This window comes from Corythoichthys intestinalis, chromosome 15, assembly GCF_030265065.1.
Source record: "Corythoichthys intestinalis isolate RoL2023-P3 chromosome 15, ASM3026506v1, whole genome shotgun sequence".
NCBI lineage: Eukaryota > Metazoa > Chordata > Actinopteri > Syngnathiformes > Syngnathidae > Corythoichthys > Corythoichthys intestinalis.
Genome location: NC_080409.1, coordinates 19,250,709 through 19,272,500, shown reverse-complemented (window position 1 = coordinate 19,272,500; position 21,792 = coordinate 19,250,709). Strand labels below are relative to the sequence as shown.

General features: G+C 39.6%; 1 protein-coding gene across 3 annotated transcripts in view; it reads left to right on the top strand.

The window, feature by feature from the left end:
- The window catches only part of kiz (kizuna centrosomal protein), an 89,201-nt gene that overhangs the window by 41,818 nt on the left and 25,591 nt on the right, over positions 1-21,792 (top strand). For all 3 annotated transcript variants that reach the window (XM_057858989.1, XM_057858987.1, XM_057858988.1), the window contains 5 exons: positions 722-881; positions 1,596-1,658; positions 3,246-3,341; positions 5,931-6,000; positions 17,355-17,401. In XM_057858989.1, coding sequence (XP_057714972.1) covers positions 722-881; positions 1,596-1,658; positions 3,246-3,341; positions 5,931-6,000; positions 17,355-17,401 — 436 coding nt within the window. The remainder of the gene's footprint in view (positions 1-721; positions 882-1,595; positions 1,659-3,245; positions 3,342-5,930; positions 6,001-17,354; positions 17,402-21,792) is intronic.

Sequence of the window (21,792 nt, the reverse complement as noted above, 5' to 3'; positions counted from 1 at the left end):
TTTTAAATAAAATACTGTATTTTTTTTAAATTGAAATAAATACGCGATGAACTGACAATGCAAAATTTGAAGCGCAATGTAGCGAGGGATCACTGTACATTCAATTTGTCACCGCTGCAATCATTCTGATCGCTGTCATTATCCTGCCTCCCCATAGGTGCTCATTATAAAGCAGAAAATGGGCATGTCTTTGACAAAAATAGAGACGGTTATGGTTGCTGGATTTTGGCAAAAGGAGATGTAGGAACACAGTCAGTGTCTGATACCTCCCGAAACAGCGGCTCTCAATTGTGTACCCTCATATCCCCAAAGATTATAAAAACTGAACTGGAGAGGGAGGAAGAGAGCAGTTTTTCTCAATGCTCTCAGCCAAGAGGGAAGATATGCGGAACGTGTTGCACATTAACGCCAGGATGATTGCATTCTTGGGCGTTTCACTAATCTCATGGATGAGAAGAGAGGGTGTGAAGAAAAAAGAATGTGATTGAGAGGGAGAGTGGAAACAAAAGTGTGCAAAATAATCTTCTTTCAGTTTAAACGAGTGAGAGAATTTGGCTTTATTTTCTCTCGGTGTTAATTATACACAATCTGCAGCTGCACCTCTGTGTGAGCAGCCATGGCCAAAGTAAATGAAATGCCTAATCGGTCTGAGTTTAATTTAACACTTCCTTCACTGAATGGGAACAATTAATGGTTTGGTTTTAATTTGTGCTGCTCGCAGGCCAAAGTGCTGCTGAGGACACTTCTTTCCCGGTCCAGTGAGGAGTGCCCCTCAGCAGATGAGGAGAGTGACTCTACTTGTTCTTGTGGCCCTCCTTTTCGCCCAGCTCATGGTGGTGATGCGAAGCCTGCCAGGAGGATCCAAAAGCAACAGATCCAAGGTCAGGAAAAGTGATTTAAGTTCACTGCACCATTGTATCTGACTGAAAATGACACAACAAGTTAAGTATTTTATTTTATTTCACAAATAAAGCCCACAATATTATTCTTTTTCACCCTATTTAACCTAATATATGGCATTATTAATGAACGGGGACCTCTTAGAAGCCAATAAAACAGAAAAATGGTCCTGTAATTTTGTTGTTTGGCTGTTAGACCGCTGCGAATTTCAGGTTTTTTCTACATCACACGCTTATTTCTACGTCACAAACACTGAGCTTCCACCTCCAACTTCAAGGTCCCTCTTTGAGGTGTTGGGAACATGCTCAGTTGCACATAGTAACTTCAGATGATTAATAAATTAACTTGGTTTAAAAAGTATAATATGTGGGCTTTATGACAAATTACTATTGGCTTCATACAATGTTAAATATTGACACATTTACTCTTTCACAAATGCAATGTAGACTATAAGGAGGGAAACATTTTACTCCTTCTACACAAAAACTGACCCCTGCAGAGCACTAGAAAATTTCTCAATTTTTATGAAAGAAATCAATTTCAGCCTCTTTTTATGAATCCCTCGCTGCCTGGTTTTCATACAACTCTTTATTCTATTCAGAGCTAAATAAAAAGACCCTACATTCCCATTTCCATCCCCACTCTCTTTTTTCCCCCTGCCAATGTATCTCGGTATGCACTTCCATTTCTTACAGAACTACAAAGTACTGAAGAGGAGAGCCACGACGAAAGCCCTGTGAAAAGTGTTCCTATTAGAGGTAAAAAGGCATCGCCAGTGTCCCAGCATTCACACTTTCCTTGTGTGCTGGTTTGTTTGCTTCCCTCTGCAGTGAATAATAGGCCTTTTTACACATTCGCGGTCGCAGCATGATCAAGGTGAAACCAGGGTCAAAGTCCCACCTGAAGAGCAGTACTGGTTCTCTCTAATGATCTCATCGAAAATACTAGCCACGTTTTTGCCCCGGACTGAGGCTTTAAGGAAAAATCGATCATTCATTATTCTAGAATAATTTACTTTGCTTTAATTGTCCAGCTACTAAAGTGGGTAGTGCAAGAAATCTATCATTGGTTCTCATTATCTATCTAATAATGGTGCGGTAAGGCAGTCGGACTTGGAAAAATACTAGCTGTGAAGGCATCCTGCAGCAGTTGGTGTGCCCGTCCCTCTGCTGCTCTGAAATGTAAAGTGAGCTTATGCTCCCCTCAGCTACCAGATTTCCCACTGAGTGTTTCATGTGTGAGCAACCCTACCATGCATATCCAGCAAAATGAGTCAATTTGTTTTGCCTAATCAAAGACAAACAAAAGAAAAACGAGGAGGAAAATGAGGATTTTTTTTTCCATTCAAGCTGACAAAATTGTTTTTGTTTCTCTAACTTTTTTTAATGATCTGTCAGTTGATATTGCCATTGAAATCTATTACGTCCGCTTTAACATTCAACACACAATAGATATTAAAGAGTTTATACACGCCTTTTTAATTTTTTGTGTGATTAAATGAGACCAAGACATATTATTTGACAAGTTTTTTTCATTCAAACTCATGTTCAACAGGAATCACACACTGATGTTACCCAAATAAAATGCAGACGTTCTAGTATGCTTTTCCTGATATATTTCATCTCCCAGAACAAGCCGTAGTCTACAGATCAACCAGGGTTCTCATTTTACAGATGTATTAATTAGGTTATGGGTAGAAAACAATTTCCAAGGCATTACATACAATTCATACGGGAAGTATTCGGACCCGCCGTCACCCTTAGATTTTTCATTTTTTGGAATATTGCAGCCATTTGCTTGGTTATGTTTTCTTTCTTCTTTAGTGTGCACACGACACCCCATATTTTCAGATTATTTTTTTCTTTATATGTATGATTGTGAAAGATAGATTTTGAACACAGCCACTTTCTCAGTGAGTTTTTTCCCCTTACGTTTGTCGGTTATAGGTCAACTTAATATCCGAAAAGGTTATGGATTTATTGATCTTGGTCCTATTCTGTTTTCACAATAATCTTGCATTTGAACATGGGTGGTTTTTATAGCTGCTAAATATTGTCTGCCAAAAGGTAATTATTAATTTTTCTCAATAGAAAATTAGTCATCATCTTCCTGGTGGGGTTTCTGAAAAAATAGGACTACTGATTACTGTCTTGTGGAGACACTAAGATTGATATTTTGTCTTCAATCATCAGTTAAGCTTATGTAGTCGCCCACTCTTTTTGAGATTTCAAGACTCGGCTACTGAAGCATGTTCGCTCATCAAACACAGAAACCTCTGAAAATAGGAAACCTGGCTTTTAAGCAAATATTTGATTAGCTGTGTGTGTGTATGTGTGTCTGAACAGAGACAAAAGCGTATCAGTTACTTAAGCTATCAGCCATGCAAGAACGACTGCAGAGTTCTGAAGAGGAAGGAGACGGAGATGAGAATGACCCCCCAGGTAAGGAATATGTTCCATAGTAGGAAAGAACTGTGAGACCCCGTTTTCATGAGAAATACAGTGATTTAATTAAATAAGTCACATAGAAGTGGATTTTAAAATTCAGTCAAGACCACATTGGCATTGTTACTGTTGTATTTGTATACAGTGGGGTAAATAAGTATTTAGTCATCCACCAATTGTGCAAGTTCCCCTACTTGAAAAAAATTAGAGAGGCCTGTAATTGTCAACATGGGTAAACCTCAACCATGAGAGACAGAATGTGGGGGGAAAAAATCATAGAAAATCACATTGTTTGATTTTTAAAGAATTTACTTCCAAATCAGAGTGGAAAATAAGCATTTGGTCACCCACAAACAAGATTTCTGGCTGTCAAAGAGGTCTAACTTCTTCTAACGAGGTCTAACGACGTCTAACGAGGCTCCACTCGTTACCTGTATTAATGGCACCTGTTTTAACTCATAAAGACAGCTGTCCACAACCTCCAGTCAGTCACACTGCAAACTCTACTATGGCCAAGACCAAAGAGCAGTCGAAGGACACCAGAGACAAAATTGTAGACCTGCACCAGGCTGGGAAGACTGAATCTGCAATAGGTAAAACGCTTGGTGTAAAGACTGTGGGAGCAATTATTAGAAAAATGGAAGACATACAAGACCACTGATAATCTCCCTCGATCTGGGGCTCCATGCAAGATCTCACCCCGTGGCGTCAAAATGATAACAAGAACGGTGAGCAAAAATCCCAGAACCACACGGGGGGACCTAGTGACTGACCTACAGAGAGCTGGGACCACACTAACAAAGGCTACTATCAGTAACACAATGCGCCGCCAATGACTCAAATCCTGCACTGCCGGACGTGTCCCCCTGCTGAAGAAAGTACATGCCCAGGCCCGTCTGCGGTTCACTAGAGAGCATTTGGATGATCCAGAAGAGGACTGGGAGAATGTGTTATGGTCAGACGAAACCAAAATAGAACTTTTTGGTAGAAACACAGGTTCTCGTGTTTGGAGGAGAAAGAATACTGAATTGCATCCGAAGAACACCATACCCACTGTGAAGCATGGGGGTGGAAACATCATGCTTTGGGGCTGTTTTACCGCAAAGGGACCAGGACATCTGATCTTTGTAAAGGAAAGAATAAATGGGGCCATGTATCGAGAGCTTTTGAGTGAAAATCTCCTTCCATCAGCAAGGGCATTGAAGATGAGACGTGTCTGGGTCTTTCAGCATGACAATGATCCCAAACACACAGCCAGGGCAACAAAGGAGTGGCTTCTTAAGAAGCATTTCAAGGTCCCGGAGTGGCCTAGCCAGTCTCCAGATCTCAACCCCATAGAAAATCTGTGGAGGGAGTTGAAAGTCCGTGTTGCCCAACGACAGCCCCAAAACATCACTGCTCTAGAGCAGATGTGCATGGAGGAATGGGCCAAAATACTAGCAACAGTGTGTGAAAAGCTTGTGAAGAGTTACAGAAAACATTTGGCCTCCGTTACTGTCAACAAAGGGCACATAACAAAAGTATTGAGATGAACTTTTGTATTGACCAAATACTTATTTTCCACCATGATTTTCAAATACATTCTTTAAAAATTAAACAATGTGATTTTCGGAGTTTTTTTTTTTTTTGCATTCTGTCTCTTATGGTTGAGGTTTACCCATGTTGAAAATTACAGGCCTCTCTAATATTTTCAAGTAGGAGAACTTAGAAATTACTGGTTGACTAAATACTTATTTGCCCCACTGTAGGTATTTTAGGGACAAAACAATACAAGGGTAACTTGAGGGATCCAACCTTTGTGGCTAGCGTGTTCTAGCCTTTCTGACCAGGGGCTAGCCTAAAGCGCAGTCGTAAAAAAGAAGAAAAATCAAGACCCTTAAAAACTGGATTTAAGGAAGCCAAAGCCTCCAATCAGTAATATGATTGGGGATGTTTGTTTTACAATGAGCTGCACATAGTGCCGAGCAATAAACCCATTATGATTAGGGTGCACGTGAAGTCATTTGTTTTCATGCTTTTACATCATTTTAGGCTCTGTGTATGTCAGAGTGCAAACTAGTATACAGGTATGATACTTGAACAGCCACTATTTAAAATGGTGGTCTGAACAGTTGCACAAATGATTAAAATTTTAAAAATTAATAAAGATTGTTGCATTAAGACATGATGTCTGAACGTAGCCGAAGTCACTGTTATTAGTACAAATTTGAATGACTTTTTTTGTTTCTTGGTAGCCTTTTTCAAACTTTTAGGTAAAGGGGCCAAACTGTTTAACAATTTTATGTCTAGCTTACAATTTTCTATGATGCAACAAAATTTCACACTATTTAAATTGTCTTCCTGCTTAGAGATGCTGAGCAGTCCAGTTCAAAACAATAATTTGCGGTGCACTGTATTTATAGTAATTGCTGTAAAATTTCTGTGAAAACACAAAAACTCCAATGTGATGAACCAGATCCCAAAAAACTGTTGTCACCAGAACAAAGTACTAAACATTTCAGTCTGCTTTTAATTCTGGTGAATTTAAGTTTCTTAATGTGGTTTATCTAATATTTTTGTTCATCTGCTCTTGTTTGCTCTTTCAAGGAACAAATCATGGCCCAGAAGTGGACCTTGGGCGGGCCAAACGCTCCTCACATCAAGACCCTTACCCTCGGTAAGAACATTGTTGTTATTCAACGGGCCACAGGAAATGGACCACCAGACACCAAAGTGGTTGATGTACATTTGCATGGCTACTCTTAATAATTCCCTGTTAATTTCCATAAGATCAAAGGGGAACCACCCATTAACTTGCTCACAAAGACAAAAGGCCCCCAAAGGTCCTCTCACTCGATTGATATGGTTCAAAACCCATTTCAGGAATCAAAATCAAAACGGTAACCCCCCAAAATAATTTGATCCCATAATATCACTGTCTTCAGGCTCTTTGTAATAATGCAAACACATCATGTCAAGAAGAAACATGAAGGGTAACTACTTCCAAAGATGTGTTGACAAAGACAGGCGTCCTTTCAATTTTCATCATCAAATGCATTGAAACCGCTCAAATCAGAGCTCAAAGTGGACTGCACAAGAACATTTAATGATAAGCAGTCTCACAGAAGATACGACATTGTGCTTACATTTGAATATCAACACATCTTCATCAAATCTGCAATTGCCTATCAGGTCCTCAGAGCACCTCTTCGCCACAAAACCCATTTGGACTCCTGTAATGGCTGCGTAAACGTTATGAGGAATAATCTTCTCTGATTTCATGTGATTACTGGGCAGCACGTTGATGCAAGGGCTTAGGGCTGTATGTCCCCGGCCTGGCAAACAGGCGCTTCAGTCTTCCTATTAGCTGAGGGAAGGGCTAATGGGCTGACTCTATTGTGGTCCTCATAGCTGCTGATGTCTTCCACTGGCAGCCACAGCGCAATGGACCACCCTCTTTAATAAACATGAGCCAATTTCAGACCCAGACCCTCTTAGATGTTGCCTGTCCCCATGTTATTAATTTGCATTGGAAGCACAAAATATATATGTGATTAGACAAAACTCACAGAACAAAAAAGAATTCTGCGAAACAGTATTCTAGCGGTGCAGCTTGTATCCAAGTTAATCTCGCTGATCAAATGGTGATTTATGCATGCTCAAATGATTGACCCTCTCATCTCTTTATGGTTAGAAACTGTGTTCAGAAGTGCTATATTCACCCTAAATGCATCCTCTGGTCATTCATTTTCTTTTCTCGGTTTCTCCTGGATGTTAGTTCTAAACGGCCCACTTATTTCAGTCGCTCCTTGCACTTAAATGCACCTACAAGTGGTCCAGAAGCCCGGTACTCAAGCAGAAGTGTAACACTGCAGGACGATCTGCCCTGCTTGCGCCTGCCTCACTTTGTCGCTCTTTACCATTTCTCCATCTCTTTGCCCCTGTTCCTCCATCCTTGAGTATTTTTTTTTCCCTCTTTGCCGACTCCTGTCCTCTTCTTCATTATTTGCTTTATTTGTTTGTCAGTGAGCTGATGAGTGACATCAAAAGAAGCATGAAGCTGGACTCCAAATACAAAAATGCCCTACCCCGTGTTGTTCTAGACAATAATTATGATTTGTCTGTTAAGCTTAGACTACAGTAGAGGGGATTGTAGTTTAAAGCAGACGCTTTGGTGCAAAAATGCATTTATAACTCTTTGTGAGGCTCCTCATTATGTGTGGGCCTGATTCATTAAGTAATTGGTTTGCAGTTGTTTACATGAGTATTAAGGCCTTCTATTCAGGGCCTTTGAGAGATACATTGTGCAAATGTTGCATGTTATGAATGCAGAATGAGAGGCGGGGGGCCAGTCCTATTGGCCAAACACTGCACTTGGATGAAAAGCGAGAGAAAAGCACTGGGTGCTGCTTTGCATAGCAATGACCAAAGCCTTAATAAGCTTTACAGATTAAATACATGCAGTCTATACAAGATGCAAAGAGATACTCTTAACACATTTATATGTGCTCAGTTCACTATTATGGAATTTGAGAGAATAGTCTTTTTTCATATAAAATGTGTGTATTGTATTGTGACATGTTGGGAAGCAACTGATCTACAACATTTATTAAGGATTTGCCCATTACAAATCTTTGGCTGTCTTTTTGAATGCTGGAGTAAAATCACTTTGTGGTTGAGTGGGGATGAAAGGAATAATGCACGAAGGAGTGAGTCTAAATAAGCAGCTGCACTCTATGTAAAGACCACTTGTTCCCCTTTGTATGCAAGTGCATGCCACTGCTTCCTCTAGTGCAAAGAAACATTGTGCTCCTTTCTCTTGTGAACATTTCAGAGACCACGCCTTCCTTATTTTTATTTGCCAATTTCAAATACCTTTTCTTAAATTCCTCCCGTTTTTAATCGTCAGCACATGACCACACACACTCTCGCACAAGGAAAAGATCCTCTCACCATCAGCTGGTGTTATTGTTGTGCCTAGTGCCTGCTTGACAAAAACCTTGACACAACAATTAGTGGTTTACAGCTTTGCCTTGGACAACAGGATGTGCTCAAACATTCGACCTCAAATCACTCAGAATCAGAAGCGCTCGCTTTCGTGAGGGTAGGCAATGTGTTTGTGTGGATGTCAGGCGGCTCGCTGGGAGGAGGGAAGGACCGGAGAGCTAAGAGAAAGGAACTGAGGGAAGGGGAGGTCCACAGATGAGAAACAAGAACAACGCTTGCTCAAGATAAAGTAAAGGGCAACATTATTATATTGCTATGTTTTTCTTGTTTATTTTGCATGACAGGAAAAAGTCATTTAAATAGATTTTAGAATTGACATTTATTTGAATATTATGCTGGCATATCGCTGGCCAGCTCAGTTTTATATTGGGTTCAGTATACTGTGTTTTTTGTTGTTGTTGTTGTTTTTTTTCCCTTTAATGTCATCATAATTTACATTATTTAGGGACACGTGAACGTTTTATTAAATATTATATATTTACTAATATTATTATGCGATCTAATATAGGGGTTATATAAAAAAACAAAAGTCAGCCTTTAAAAATTACACTGACAATACTGTAAGCCTATTTTTATTGTCCCACAATAAGTCTCATCATGAATCATTTGCAGTCTCGGGGGGGGGGGGGGATTGAGTGAGTGAAAGAGTGAGTTTATGTACTGTGTTCTGTTGTATCCCGTTTGATTTTGAAGTTCATTGGTTGTTGTGAACATTAAGCATAGTTGCTTGTTACATCGCTTTAAACTGTGGTATGTGGGTACACTGATAAATAAAAATAAAAGTCCTTTTATTGTATGTCACCGTTGCTCCTATAAGAAATCAAACAGCAGCACATGTGGTTTCCACTGGACAGACCGTCTCCATTGTGCTGAGATTACTGATGCTTCCTCTCAGTTGCAGTTCATCCTCGTTGCCAGCAGAGAGCACTCACATGTTAGACTGTTCCCACTCATGGTGCACTCAATTTGCCTCTCGTTGTTTGCCCCCACTAAGGGCGACATTCTGCTTCCATTCAGGCCTGTTAGAGTACTGTACATCCAAGCTTAGCCTAAACATTGTTTGTGCGGGGGTCATCGCAGGGATGGGAGTAGGAGTTGATGGGAATGATGAGGTGATTGGTCTACCTTTACCTTTAGACAAGCTCCACTGTGCAAAAGTGCTGTTGAGCTATTAACATTTGCGTGTGGGTGGCAGCAGCTTAAAAAAAAAAAAAAAAAAAAAAAAAAAAAAAAAAGGGTAAACAAAAGCATTTTTTCTGCCACTCAGTCTGTCTTTTAAGCAAGTGCTAAATGCTTTGTAAGCATTATTTCTGTTCGACTTTGTTTTAGAATCTAATAAAGTATATGCAAATGGATGTAAATACTGTAAATATATCTGTATTTACATATATATATATATATATATATATATATATATGTATAGAGAGAGAGAGAGAGATACAGTATATAGATATGTATAATATAAAACATTATAATTAATTAGAGGCTTAATAGTTAATTTTGATTGAGTTTAATCGAATACCAATATTATACTTTTTGACCACTCCAAATTGTCCATAGGTGTGAGCGTGTTGTGTGAATGGTTGTTTGTCTCTATGTGCGCTTTGACTGGCTGACAACCAGTTCAGGGTGTACCCTGCCTCATGCGCAATGTTAGCTGGGATAGGCTCCTACGACCCGCGTGAGGATATACGATTCAGAAGATGAATGAATGAAAAATAAAATGATTTTAGGAGGAGGGAGGATTTAATCAAAATTTATACAGTGGAAGATTGCAATTAATTGCATTTGAATTTAAAAAAAAAAAAAAAAAACGAAGGGGGGGGGATCTAGAAAAGTTCATCTTAAACGGCCATTTTAGGACCTTTTCCCCCCCGAAGAGTCCAACAATTATTTGGTCAAGAGGAGACGAAAAACAGCTAATTTAGTTTTGGCACATGTTTCTTTTCCTGAGAGAATAACCAGAAAAATAAAGGGTTGTTTGAGAGGCCTAAAACTCCAAGTAAACCAGTGCTTCTCAATTATTTTCTGTTACGCCCCCCCAAGCAAGACGTAAATGTTTCGCGCCCCCCCAAACTCTCCGCCGCCACTGTAAATAGTATTATTCGTCTATAAAATTACTATTATAAATACGCATCTGCCTAACATTGTGTCCTTTTTTTCTAATAAAGAAAAAAAGTAACAGATCAACTTATAATAAAGTATAACTTTATTAACATTGTTTTGTTTGTAACAGAGAAGACTTGACGTGCATCAATTTGCCTGAATTAAAAAAAAAAAAGTCACATTCAAACTGTAAAAATACACTCAAGGTATTTTTGACCATTTGATACAGAAAAATAAAATGTAATAAAATCCGTAAATAATAACAAATTCAAATTGATTAGAAACATTTACTCATGAGGACAATATGCCAAAAAATTTGACCGAAAAAACAAAAATGAATAAAGGAAAAAAAAGAGTGTCCTTGGACAGAAGGACAGCTTTTATTTTTGCTGCTCACACTCAGTATTACCTCCTTTGCAATGGTGTGGAGTCATTTTGCAATCAGCATGCTAACAATGCTCACTGGTTTACTGATATAACACTGACAAAGCAGGACTATTGTTGGCAATATTCGGCACGTTTTCGCTGAAAAACAATCAAGTGGCTTATCAATGAGATTGGGGTCGAATGTCTTTAAGTGGCGTCTTAATTGATTTGGCTTCTGGCAGTCCGCTATAATTATTTTCAGACACAGTAAACAGTAGTCTTTCCTCATCACCCCACTGTATTAAAAGTCAAAGCTAAAAGGCAAACGGCATGAAAAAAGCGCATTCTCGGCGGCCGAGGTAGAACCGTAGGTGAGGGCGGTCGTCATGACGATCCCAAGCCGAAAATGGCACTTCTCAGGCGGCGACGTGAGAACCGGACAAGACAGTGGATCGCTGCGTGAGTGAGTCCGGTCGGAAAACGGCTTTCGAAAACGGCGGCGGCGCACTGCTCTTCATATCTGTTTTCTGTGTGCTGAGTGCTCTTCCTTCGTTCAAAAATACTGCACGCACTCTGAAAATGAGAGCGCCACTGCCACCCACTGAGTGGATGTGCAAGTACACTTTATTCCAGTCCGGCAAAAAAGAAAAAAGCATGTTCCCCGAGGACACATGCGCCCCCCCTGGCATCGCTCTGCGCCCCCCCAGGGGGGCGCGCCCCACTATTTGAGAAGTACTGAAGTAAACCTTAGCACGAATATGTGGTTCAATTATGTAAAGATTAGCACATTAAATATATCGCACAAACCCACATGTTATCAAGGTATTTTTCAAATATGCCTCACGTACATGGTCGAAGGAAGTCTGGTGTGTCAGCATTCGAGCAGGAATGCTGACACGCCAGACGTCCTGCGACGTGGTCGTGAGGCCACCGATACGCTTGATCGACAGTTAGTGAACACTGTATGTCACACTACATGAGGTGTAGGGAACCCTCCCAAACTTCAAGACGTCGGCCACAACAAGCCACATTTCTCCACGATGCAGAATGTAGTCTGAGCTGGGCATAAGTTTTTCTAGTATTGCCAAAATAAATGCTATGGCTGCTACCGAGAGACAACGTTGCAATTAGAATGACAAACGTAATTTACATAACATTGCGAGCAGTCCTTTATTTTTGCAATTAATGGGTACCGTTACTAATGTGCTTATGTTATAAGTACCGTATTTTTTCGACTATAATCACAGTTTTTCTTTTAATTGTTTGTCTGGGGGGGGGGGGGGGGGGGTGATTTATACTGTGGAGCGCTTTAATTAAGTATTAAAAGGAACCCCAACTAAAATGAGATGTTGGTTCCATATTCTTTATTTTAATTTCAGTAAACTTTAATATTATATTAAACTGCCAATTATTTTCAAACCATTATTTCGAGGTAAGTCGCTATTGTTGTTTAGGTCGCATTTTGTTCTTGTGCCGCCAGCTATAGCGGCTATCTGTAACGATGAGCTCAACCGTTCAGCCTTTTCAATTCTAGCCAATGCGAAATTAAAATAATGAAGACTGACCAAAACAGGAGTAAAAATGTAGACAACATGTGCGAGGAATCTTAAGTTGGTCACGTCTGGTGGTGGTTTGTCTGTGGTAAATATTCACCGATGCCAATGGAGATGGAGAGCGTCTGCTACACTTTATTTCTGTCACTGTAAATGTTAGCCTACTTGTTTGACATTAAATGTTCTATACATATATACTACATTTTTTTAATTTTAGGAAGTCATTGTATCCAGTATATTTAAACCACCCTTTTTGATATTACTATGTTTAAGTATTTTCTTAAGGCAAATGTTTACAAAAGAGTCAAGATCGGATTTTCTTCTATGGTTGTGGGCAAGAAGTGAGCTGGGGTGACACGACGGTAGACGATGACACTCTGGCACAAAACAAAGGGGAGACTGACTATATAAACACACAGAAGGTAATGGGGAACAGGTGGAACCAATAGGTGTTTAGCGAGGACATGAGGAAGGGCAAGTGCTCTGAAACAAGGAGGGTAAAACTTACAAAATAAAGCAAGAAATATCCATGACACGACAGAACCTCACCATGGTGTGACAGAATCCCCAGTCTTGGACCGGCTACCAGATGGTCCAGGCAGGTTGGGATGGGCTCGGTGGAAGTCAGTGATAAGGCTGGGGTCCAAGATGAACCGTGACGTGACCCACTGCCTCTCCTCTGGACCATACCCCACTCAGTCCACCAGATACTGCCGGCCCGACCCCTGGAACGCACTACCAGCAGCTTCTTTACTGTGTAGGTGGGACCCCCGTCAATGACCACTGGAGGCGGAGGAGGAGGAATAACCGGAACCATGGGACTCTCCACGACTGGCTTGACCCGACTCACGTGTAAGGTGGGATGGACACGAAGGGAGCGAGCCAGGCGAAGGCGGACAGCCGCAGGTCCGACGAGCTTTGTTTTTGGAAATTGACCAACAAAACGCGGTGCCAGCTTCTTTGAGGGAATTCTGAGGGGCAGGTCCTTCGCACTGAGCCTTCACCAAGGAAGGTAAAAATGTTATCAAAAACAAAAAGTAGCAAAAAAACTCACAAATGCTTACAAAAGAGTCACAATCAGAAGGCAGGTTTCTCCAACAAAAATTCACTTCACCAAGGAAGGCAAAAATGTTATCGAAAACACAAGGTAGCAAACAAACTCAGAAATGCTTACAAAAGGTTCAAGATCGGATTTTTTTCTATGGCTGTGGGCAAGAAGTGAGCTGGGGTGACACAACGGTAGACGATGACACTCTGGCACAAAAAAAAGGGGAGACTGACTATATAGACACACAGAAGGTAATGGGGAACAGGTGGAACTAATAGGTGATTAGGGAGGACATGAGGAAGGGCAAGTGCTCTGAAACAAGGAGCTTAAGACTTACAAAATATAGCAGGAAATTACCATGAGACGACAGTACCGCACCACGGTGTGACATTCGCCTCTTGTAGAACGTTTCACCAGTGTAGCACATTTTGGCAGAACACCGTTTTTTTTCCTTACTCCAACATGACAGTTGTCACATCCCGTCTCTCCTTTCATTTTGCTTTTGCTGCTCGTTTTGTGAACTATCAACAGTGCTGTCATGCTCATTAATGTTCCTCTCGGGTTCAAATTGAAAGGTTGAACAGATGACGTTTATGTCGCTAGTCATACTCTGGAAGCCGGCAGCGTAACCATGTGACGTCACCGCCCTGCGACGTCAACAACAATGGCGACCTACTAGTTAAACTAATTTTACAAATTGTATAAAAATGAAAATACAAGAGGGGTTTCAATATTTTACTATTTTTAACTCATAATAATGTTTATCTTTTATGTACTACAGGTCTTAGTTTCTATCTGTGGATCCCTCTAAAGCACTTTTAACTTTACATGAGTAAAATCTCACGATTGTAACAGTACTTTTACTTGGGTAGATTATTTTGGATTCTTTCCACCTTTGATATAAACACTATACAGTTAGGTCCATCTATATTTGAGCTTTCTTTTTTTAATCTAAACGCCATCAGACTGGATTTGAATTGAAATTTACAAGATTCCTTCCAACTACAGACTTCCACGATGCATTTGAACAGTATTATTTACATCACTTTGCATGTGTGTCTTTCGTTGTTAAAGGGGCCAAAATTAATGGGACAATGGGCTGTTCTATTGTTCTATGGTTAGGTGTATATTAATACTTCATTATTCCATTTAGAAGTATTACATTAAAGAGCATATGACACGAGAAAAAAAGTCTTAAATGGCATTATTATGTGAATTAGAATCATATTTTGAGACGATTCGACTATATACAACAATTTAGCAAAGCACAGATGACGAGAAATTAGTCTTTTAATCTGCCGGTTAGCCACGCCTACCATTATAGGGCTTTAGCATCCCCAACAGGTGGATGACGTCAGCGGTAGACTGGGCTCATCGGTTTTACTTTTCAACCCATTGAGGGGGAATTATTCAGAACGAGGAAAACGCAACGAAGAGAGCCGCAAAATGTCATTGTTTCAGTCTCTCTACTCCAATATTTTTACAGGATATTCTTTTTGTCCAAGTATTTTTCCCCAATAGCCATATAAATGGCTTGAGAAGGACCAGTCAGCCCGTCAAGGGGGAACTATTCACAACGAGGAAAACGCGACGAAGAGAGCGGCAAAATGTCATTGTTTCTGTCTCTTTACTTCAATATTTTTACGGGATATTCTTTTTATCCAAGTATTTCCCCAATTGCTAAATAAATGGCATGGTCATGACAAATAACAGTCTTGTGCTGAATGGAATATGAAATAATAAAAATGCATTTATTCAGGACGACATGGCAAAATTACTCCATAATGGTCAAAACTGTCGACTTCACCTTTACTGTCGCACCTCCCGAACAACATTTCATGACACCTAAATCGGACATATGTCATTTCCCTTCCCAGGCTTCGGAGAATGTAAACAAACCAGAAGGCGTGACAGCTAGCCGACATGCTAACCCGAACCGAGTGATGTTTCAAAGTCTTCGAAGCAGAAAATCACACATAACTAGCCTGGATTATTTGACATGACGACCCGGTTGTCGATTGTCTTTGCGGATCGGCAAACCGCCCGGCGGAGAGCAATTTACAGTTCGTTCCCCGGAGGAGGGTGTTTGGAGTTGTTGTACAGCACGCTGCTAATGAGCATTAGGAGAGCTTTTTACATGCCTATCAATGATCAAACGTAAGTAGTCCTTTATTTAAAGGAAGTTTGTAGTGTTTACTTTGTAATCGCTGTATTCGTATTTGACATAATACAAAACAATATGTTTACTCACTTCCTCGTAAGTCCAATGGTCCCACAGTAGTAGGGCTTGGCCAATATCCACGGTGAATGGGAACATTTTGAAACTCCAAAAAGGCGCATACGCCTCTCCCTCATACAGAATGATTTTTCTGCAGCCATTTGGCTGGCGTGATGCGAAAAATAAACGTATTAATCCGCAAAATCAGCTGAATCCTTCATCCTCATACACAACAGTACACTGTAGCGTGAAGAGGATGTCTTCTACCGTACACGTCACAGCGCCCTCCTCCTCAATGCAAGACCGAAGCCGGAAGTCACTCATTTTCATGGCGCGGGATTCAAAAAACTAAATAAAAATAGCGATTGCTTCCACACACATCCCCACACACATCCAAGCGGTCCATATCATTCAGGGGCATAAAATACCGCGTGTATTATGAAATAAACATGCTTTTTCGTGTCACAGGCACTTTATAAAGTTTTCTAGTACATTTAAACTATGCAAAGATAGTAGCAGTAGATCTTTCATCGGGTTTTGACAACTCAACTCTTTCGAACATTCTTAAGACCTTTTCACATGATACATAGCATTGCACAGCACACAGCCAGCAAACGCATTCATACGTGCTACTTTGTGAGTACAAGGAAAGTATTTTATGTATTGCAAAGCAACAATTTATTGTTTGAAAGTGATCAACTGGAATGCAGCCTATGTAATTTGCTTATTATTCTCAATGTACAGCTGACTGTCCCAAGATTAGCTAAAGCATAGAATGAGAGTGAGGGAGAAGATGAGTTAAAAGGTCATCGATATGAATACTAACACACGGCAAGAAAACCTTTATTTGTCCCACTATAGAGGAATAATTTGCAATGAAGAAACACGTGACTGGCTTAAAAGCTTCATCTTCCTCTCTCTTTTCCTGTGAAAACAAAAACACTATGAAGTAGGAGCACACAAATTTGCCATATGGCTAAACCTGCATATGTATGCTAACCTGGAAGATACTGAAGTTAGATTGAGGATATGAATGGCCTCCGTGATGATATAATTTTAAAGACTCTGCCTTTTATAGTGGATCCGGGGGCCTAATTGCATATGCATGGAGTTAGATCAAAGCCGCTTCGGAGGTCACGCATTTACATAGCAGAGTTATGGGATCCTGGCAACACAGACTTTCGACTGTTTTTCAATGATGGCGTTTCAGAAGTCATTTTTTCACAATTAGAATAGGAGTCAATTATTTTTTTGCTTGATTTACTGTTCAAACTTTGGTTAAACATTGGTCCAGAAATACCGTGGCAATGATAGTCTTGATGATTCTCTTTCTAATGACTCCCAAGATGGGTTTCTGAGTAAACAAGACGGGATTTAAGTGTGGACGTTTATTTAAGAGGTTTAACTATGATGTATTTACAATTCAGGAATTACAATATAAAAACGTCAAAATCAATTCAGATGTTTGATGGGTGGTACACACCCCCTCTAAATACCAAAAACAGAACATAATACCCAAATACATAATCTAATGTGATGTGTAGCGTTATAGTCACAAAAATGTTTTATATTTCTAAGGTACTGTAAGTATTCATTGTTTACCTTGTACAGAATACATTGTCACCCATGTGAGTGAGTGTTACATTTTACTCCATTATATTCTTTCAAAAAAAAAAACTATGGTACTCCAAATATTAATGAAACAAAACTGATAGGTGCCTTTTTGTTTGTAGGAAAGACATCATGAACCCAAAGATTTATTCAGCTCTGCAGTCAAAAGGTAAGTAGTATATTCAAAACACAAAGTAACGTAGGTGGAATTAGAACACTAGCATTAATTCAGTGGTAGCACAATTTAGAAAAAATTTTCTTGCAAATGTATTATTATTTCTTTTAAAAAAAAAAAAAAAAACGCATATAAATAAATGTTTATGTATATACAGTGGGGAGAACAAGTATTTGATACACTGCTTATGGAGTACAGTATGTATGCTCAACAATCCCTGTGGTGATAAACAACAAAAAAAGGGCTAGACTGGTGAGAAATAAAAAACGTTCAATCAACTCTGCCAACCTGTTAACCGTAGTATGTCATTCCCAAAACTCACCAGTGAATCCAGTCTGGCATCTCCAATTGGCTCTGCTAAATATTAGATCTTTAGCTGGCAAATCTTTCTTAATTAATGATTTTATCAGCAAACATAACCTTGACATGTTGTTCCTAACAGAAACTTGGTTAGATCAAGATAAGAGTTCGACAGTTCTGATCGAGGCAACCCCCGCAAACTTCAATTTCTTTAGTGAGCCAAGAACCCATAAGAAAGGAGGTGGGGTTGCCAGTCTGATCAGGGACAGTTTTCAATGCACGAATATTTCATGTGGTCAGTTTGATTCCTTTGAGTATATTGTCATTCAGCTAAAAAGCCCTTGCAGAGCTGCCTTGGTAACAGTTTACAGACCACCGAAGTATAACACAATGTTTTTTGATGAGTTTACCAAAATACTGTCTTCCGTGTGCATGGACTTTGATTGTGTTGTTTTAGTGGGTGACTTTAACATTCATGTTGATAATCCTGAAGAAGGATGTGCTAGAGAGCTTTTAAATATTTTGGATTAGGAGTGGGAACCTCAGGGCACCTCACGATACGATACGATTCGCGATACAAGGCTCACGATAACGATTATATCACGATACAGCGATTATCGATATATTGGTCAGAAATTGGATACATGACATTCTACGATACAACTATTGAAACGGGAAAAAAAAAAAAAAGATATTTAAAAATAGAAAAAATACTGTTTAAGTCATTTATTAAACAGTGACACCTTTTCTGTGCAACATTGCTGTAAAATATAAATCTGCAAATTGTGCCCCTGCATATATAGAGGAAACCAACCACGACCACTGATATCGCTTGGAGAGATCATGATGAATGGCACCCTTAATTTCTTTAAAGTTTTAAATCTTTAAATAAATAAATAAATAAAAATTGCCGTAGGTGTCAGCAGTTGAGCTTGGAGTGGCGCAATGATAAAATTGGTGGGTCGTTTCTTCGTATATGACCTTTGTTGCTTGGTTTGAGCACTTCCGCTATCTGCTTCAGCATTTAAGATGTCAGACTTGCTCAGTCACAGTCTTTCTCACCTTAAAAACAACAAAATAAAACAAAAAATATTAGCTACTTCATAGCGTTTGAGTTGAAATCCTGATTTTTTTTTGTGTTGGAAGTATTGAATTTTTAAAAATATGAATTGAATGTATAGAAATTAAAAATTCAATAATTACCTATTTTTAATATGTAGGCTACATTAATTATCATGCACATCACTTTATATATCTTGGAACCTATTCAAACCATTTTTATAGCTTATTGTATCAAAATGACAGTAATAACAGTTTGTGTAGTAAACTAGATGGAAATTGGTTCTCAAATAAATCGGTAAATTCATGTGGGCTTGTTCGATATTCATTTTCATCCAGTTTAGGGTCCTGGGTTATTTTATATCATTCAACACCAAATGTCATCAAAATAATACATGTAAATTAAAAAGTCAATTACATTGCAAAACTTTCTTACCTCAAGTGATGAAAGCGAAGCTCACAAACTCCGGTGTCCACTACGTCACCAGCTCCCAGTGAAACTTATTTTTCTTAGACAATTCTTGCATACAGCAAAGTCCTTGTTCACCTTACTTCCTTTCTTGTTGGTGGAAAATCTAAAGTGTGTCCCCATGTGTGATTTGTAGCAATATTTTTCTCATTTTTTCCTCCACCGTTCTCACGGAGCTTTTTTATTTTTTCAACCCACTTGGAGCTTCCTCTCCTTCTCTAGACAACTTGTGCGCACTTTACCCTCACCGCTACTCCCGAGCGCCCCTAGTGGACCGCCAAGGAATTGCTCAACAAACATTGAGCAGTTTACAGCATCCATACTCCATTGTATGGCCAATATGTTAAATAAAAGTATCGATTCTTGGCGGGAGCATATCGATAAGCCATCGGGTTGCAAAATATCGCGATATATCGCGGTATCGAGATATTGTCACACTCTTATTTTGGATACATTTGGTTTATCTCAGCATGTCACAGTTCCAACACATAACAGAGGGCACATACTGGACTTAATAATATCCAAAGGTCTTAACATCTCTGAGGTCACAGTGAATGATGTTGCTCTGTCTGATCACTACTGCATTATGTTTAAAATGACCACCCCTGTCCATCCTCTGAAAAGGGAAACAGAGTTTATTAGGAAGCGTTACATAAGTGATAACACATGTGCGTTATTCACACAGGCCTATGCCTCATTATTAACCCCTACAATAGCTCCAGTGGAAGAACTTGTAAATAGTTTCAGTTCCGGTGTGATGACTGTAATGGACACTATTGCCCCGATTAAGACAAAAACTTTGTCAAGAAAGAAGAGATCACCCTGGAGAAATGCCATACTAGCTATAAAACAAAAGCAAGTTTGTAGACGAGCAGAACGCCGATGGCGAAAAAACAAACTCCTAGTTTTTTATGATATCTACAAAGAGAGTCTTCGCAAATACAACCAGGAACTGAAAAATGCTAGACAATCATATTTTTCAGAGATCATTAGTAGAAACACCAACAATACTCGCACACTATTTTCTGTTGTTGACAAACTGACAAACCCACAAGCATCAATACCTCAGGAATTGGCATCTGAGGTGTCCTGTAATAATTTCGCAGCATTCTTTACACACAAAGTACTAATGATTAGACAGACTGTGTGCAACTCCGGATTAACAAATGTTACACTAAATGCCTCCCAACATGTCCCCCACGTCAATCTTAGACAGTTTAGCCTCTTGGACTATGCCACTTTAACAGAAATTGTGTCGAAATTAAAGCCCACAACATGCTGCCTTGACATCCTTCCTTCAAACTTTTTCAAAACTGTTTTTCATTGCATAGCCCCAGACATACTTCAGATTATAAATACTTCCCTCCAAACAGGAGAGTTTCCTCAGACTTTAAAAACTGCAGTAATAAAACCTCTCCTAAAAAAACCTAATCTGGATGCCTCAACCATTAGTAATTACAGGCCAATATCAAATCTGACATTCCTGGGGAAAATTATCGAAAGGGTTGTGTTTGAACAGATCCAGACTTTTATGATCCAAAACAATCTTTTTAACTCATTTCAGTCTGGATTTCGGCCACAACACAGCACCGAGACTGTGCTTATCAAAGTCCTAAATGATATTCGTCGGAATACCGATGCAGGCAAATCATCTGTTCTGCTACTATTGGATCTCAGCGCCGCATTTGACACGGTTGATCACAACATACTACTCAGCAGATTGGAACAGTGGGTAGGGCTTACTGACACTATTCTTCAGTGGTTCACATCCTATTTACATGATAGGGATTTCTTTGTGTCAATCGGAAATTATCAGTCAGAACGAACCAAATTCACTTGTGGAGTCCCTCAAGGGTCAATTCTTGGACCGCTCTTATTTAACATCTATATGCTTCCGTTAGCTCAGATAATGGAACAGTATGACATCTCCTATCACGCCTATGCAGATGACACACAACTGTACATTTCTGTGTCCCCACATGATTATAGTCCCTTAGTCTCCCTGAGTAAATGCATTCATCAAATCAATGAATGGATGTGCCAGAATTTTCTCCAGTTAAATGTGGAGAAAACAGAGGTGATCATTTTTGGGCCAAAAAAGGAAAGGTCAAAGATAAGCAGCCAACTTAGCACAATGTCACTTACAGCTACAAATCAAGTCAGAAACCTTGGCGTAATTATTGACTCAGACCTAAAATTTGATAGCCATCTAAAGTCCGTCACTAAATCCGCTTATTACCACCTAAAAAATATAACCAGAATTAAGGGGCTTCTGACTCAACAAGACATGGAAAAACTTATGCATGCATTCGTTTTCAGCAGATTGGACTACTGCAACGGTATATTTACAGGTCGTGATAAAAAATCAGTCAGGAAGCTGCAGCTAGTACAGAATGCTGCAGCCAGAGTCCTCACAAATACAAGGAAGCTGGACCACATTACACCGGTTTTGAAATCGCTACACTGGCTTCCAGTGAGTCAAAGGATAGACTATAAAATACTACTGCTCGTCTACAAAACACTTAATGGCCTTGGACCAAAATACATGCTTGACTTG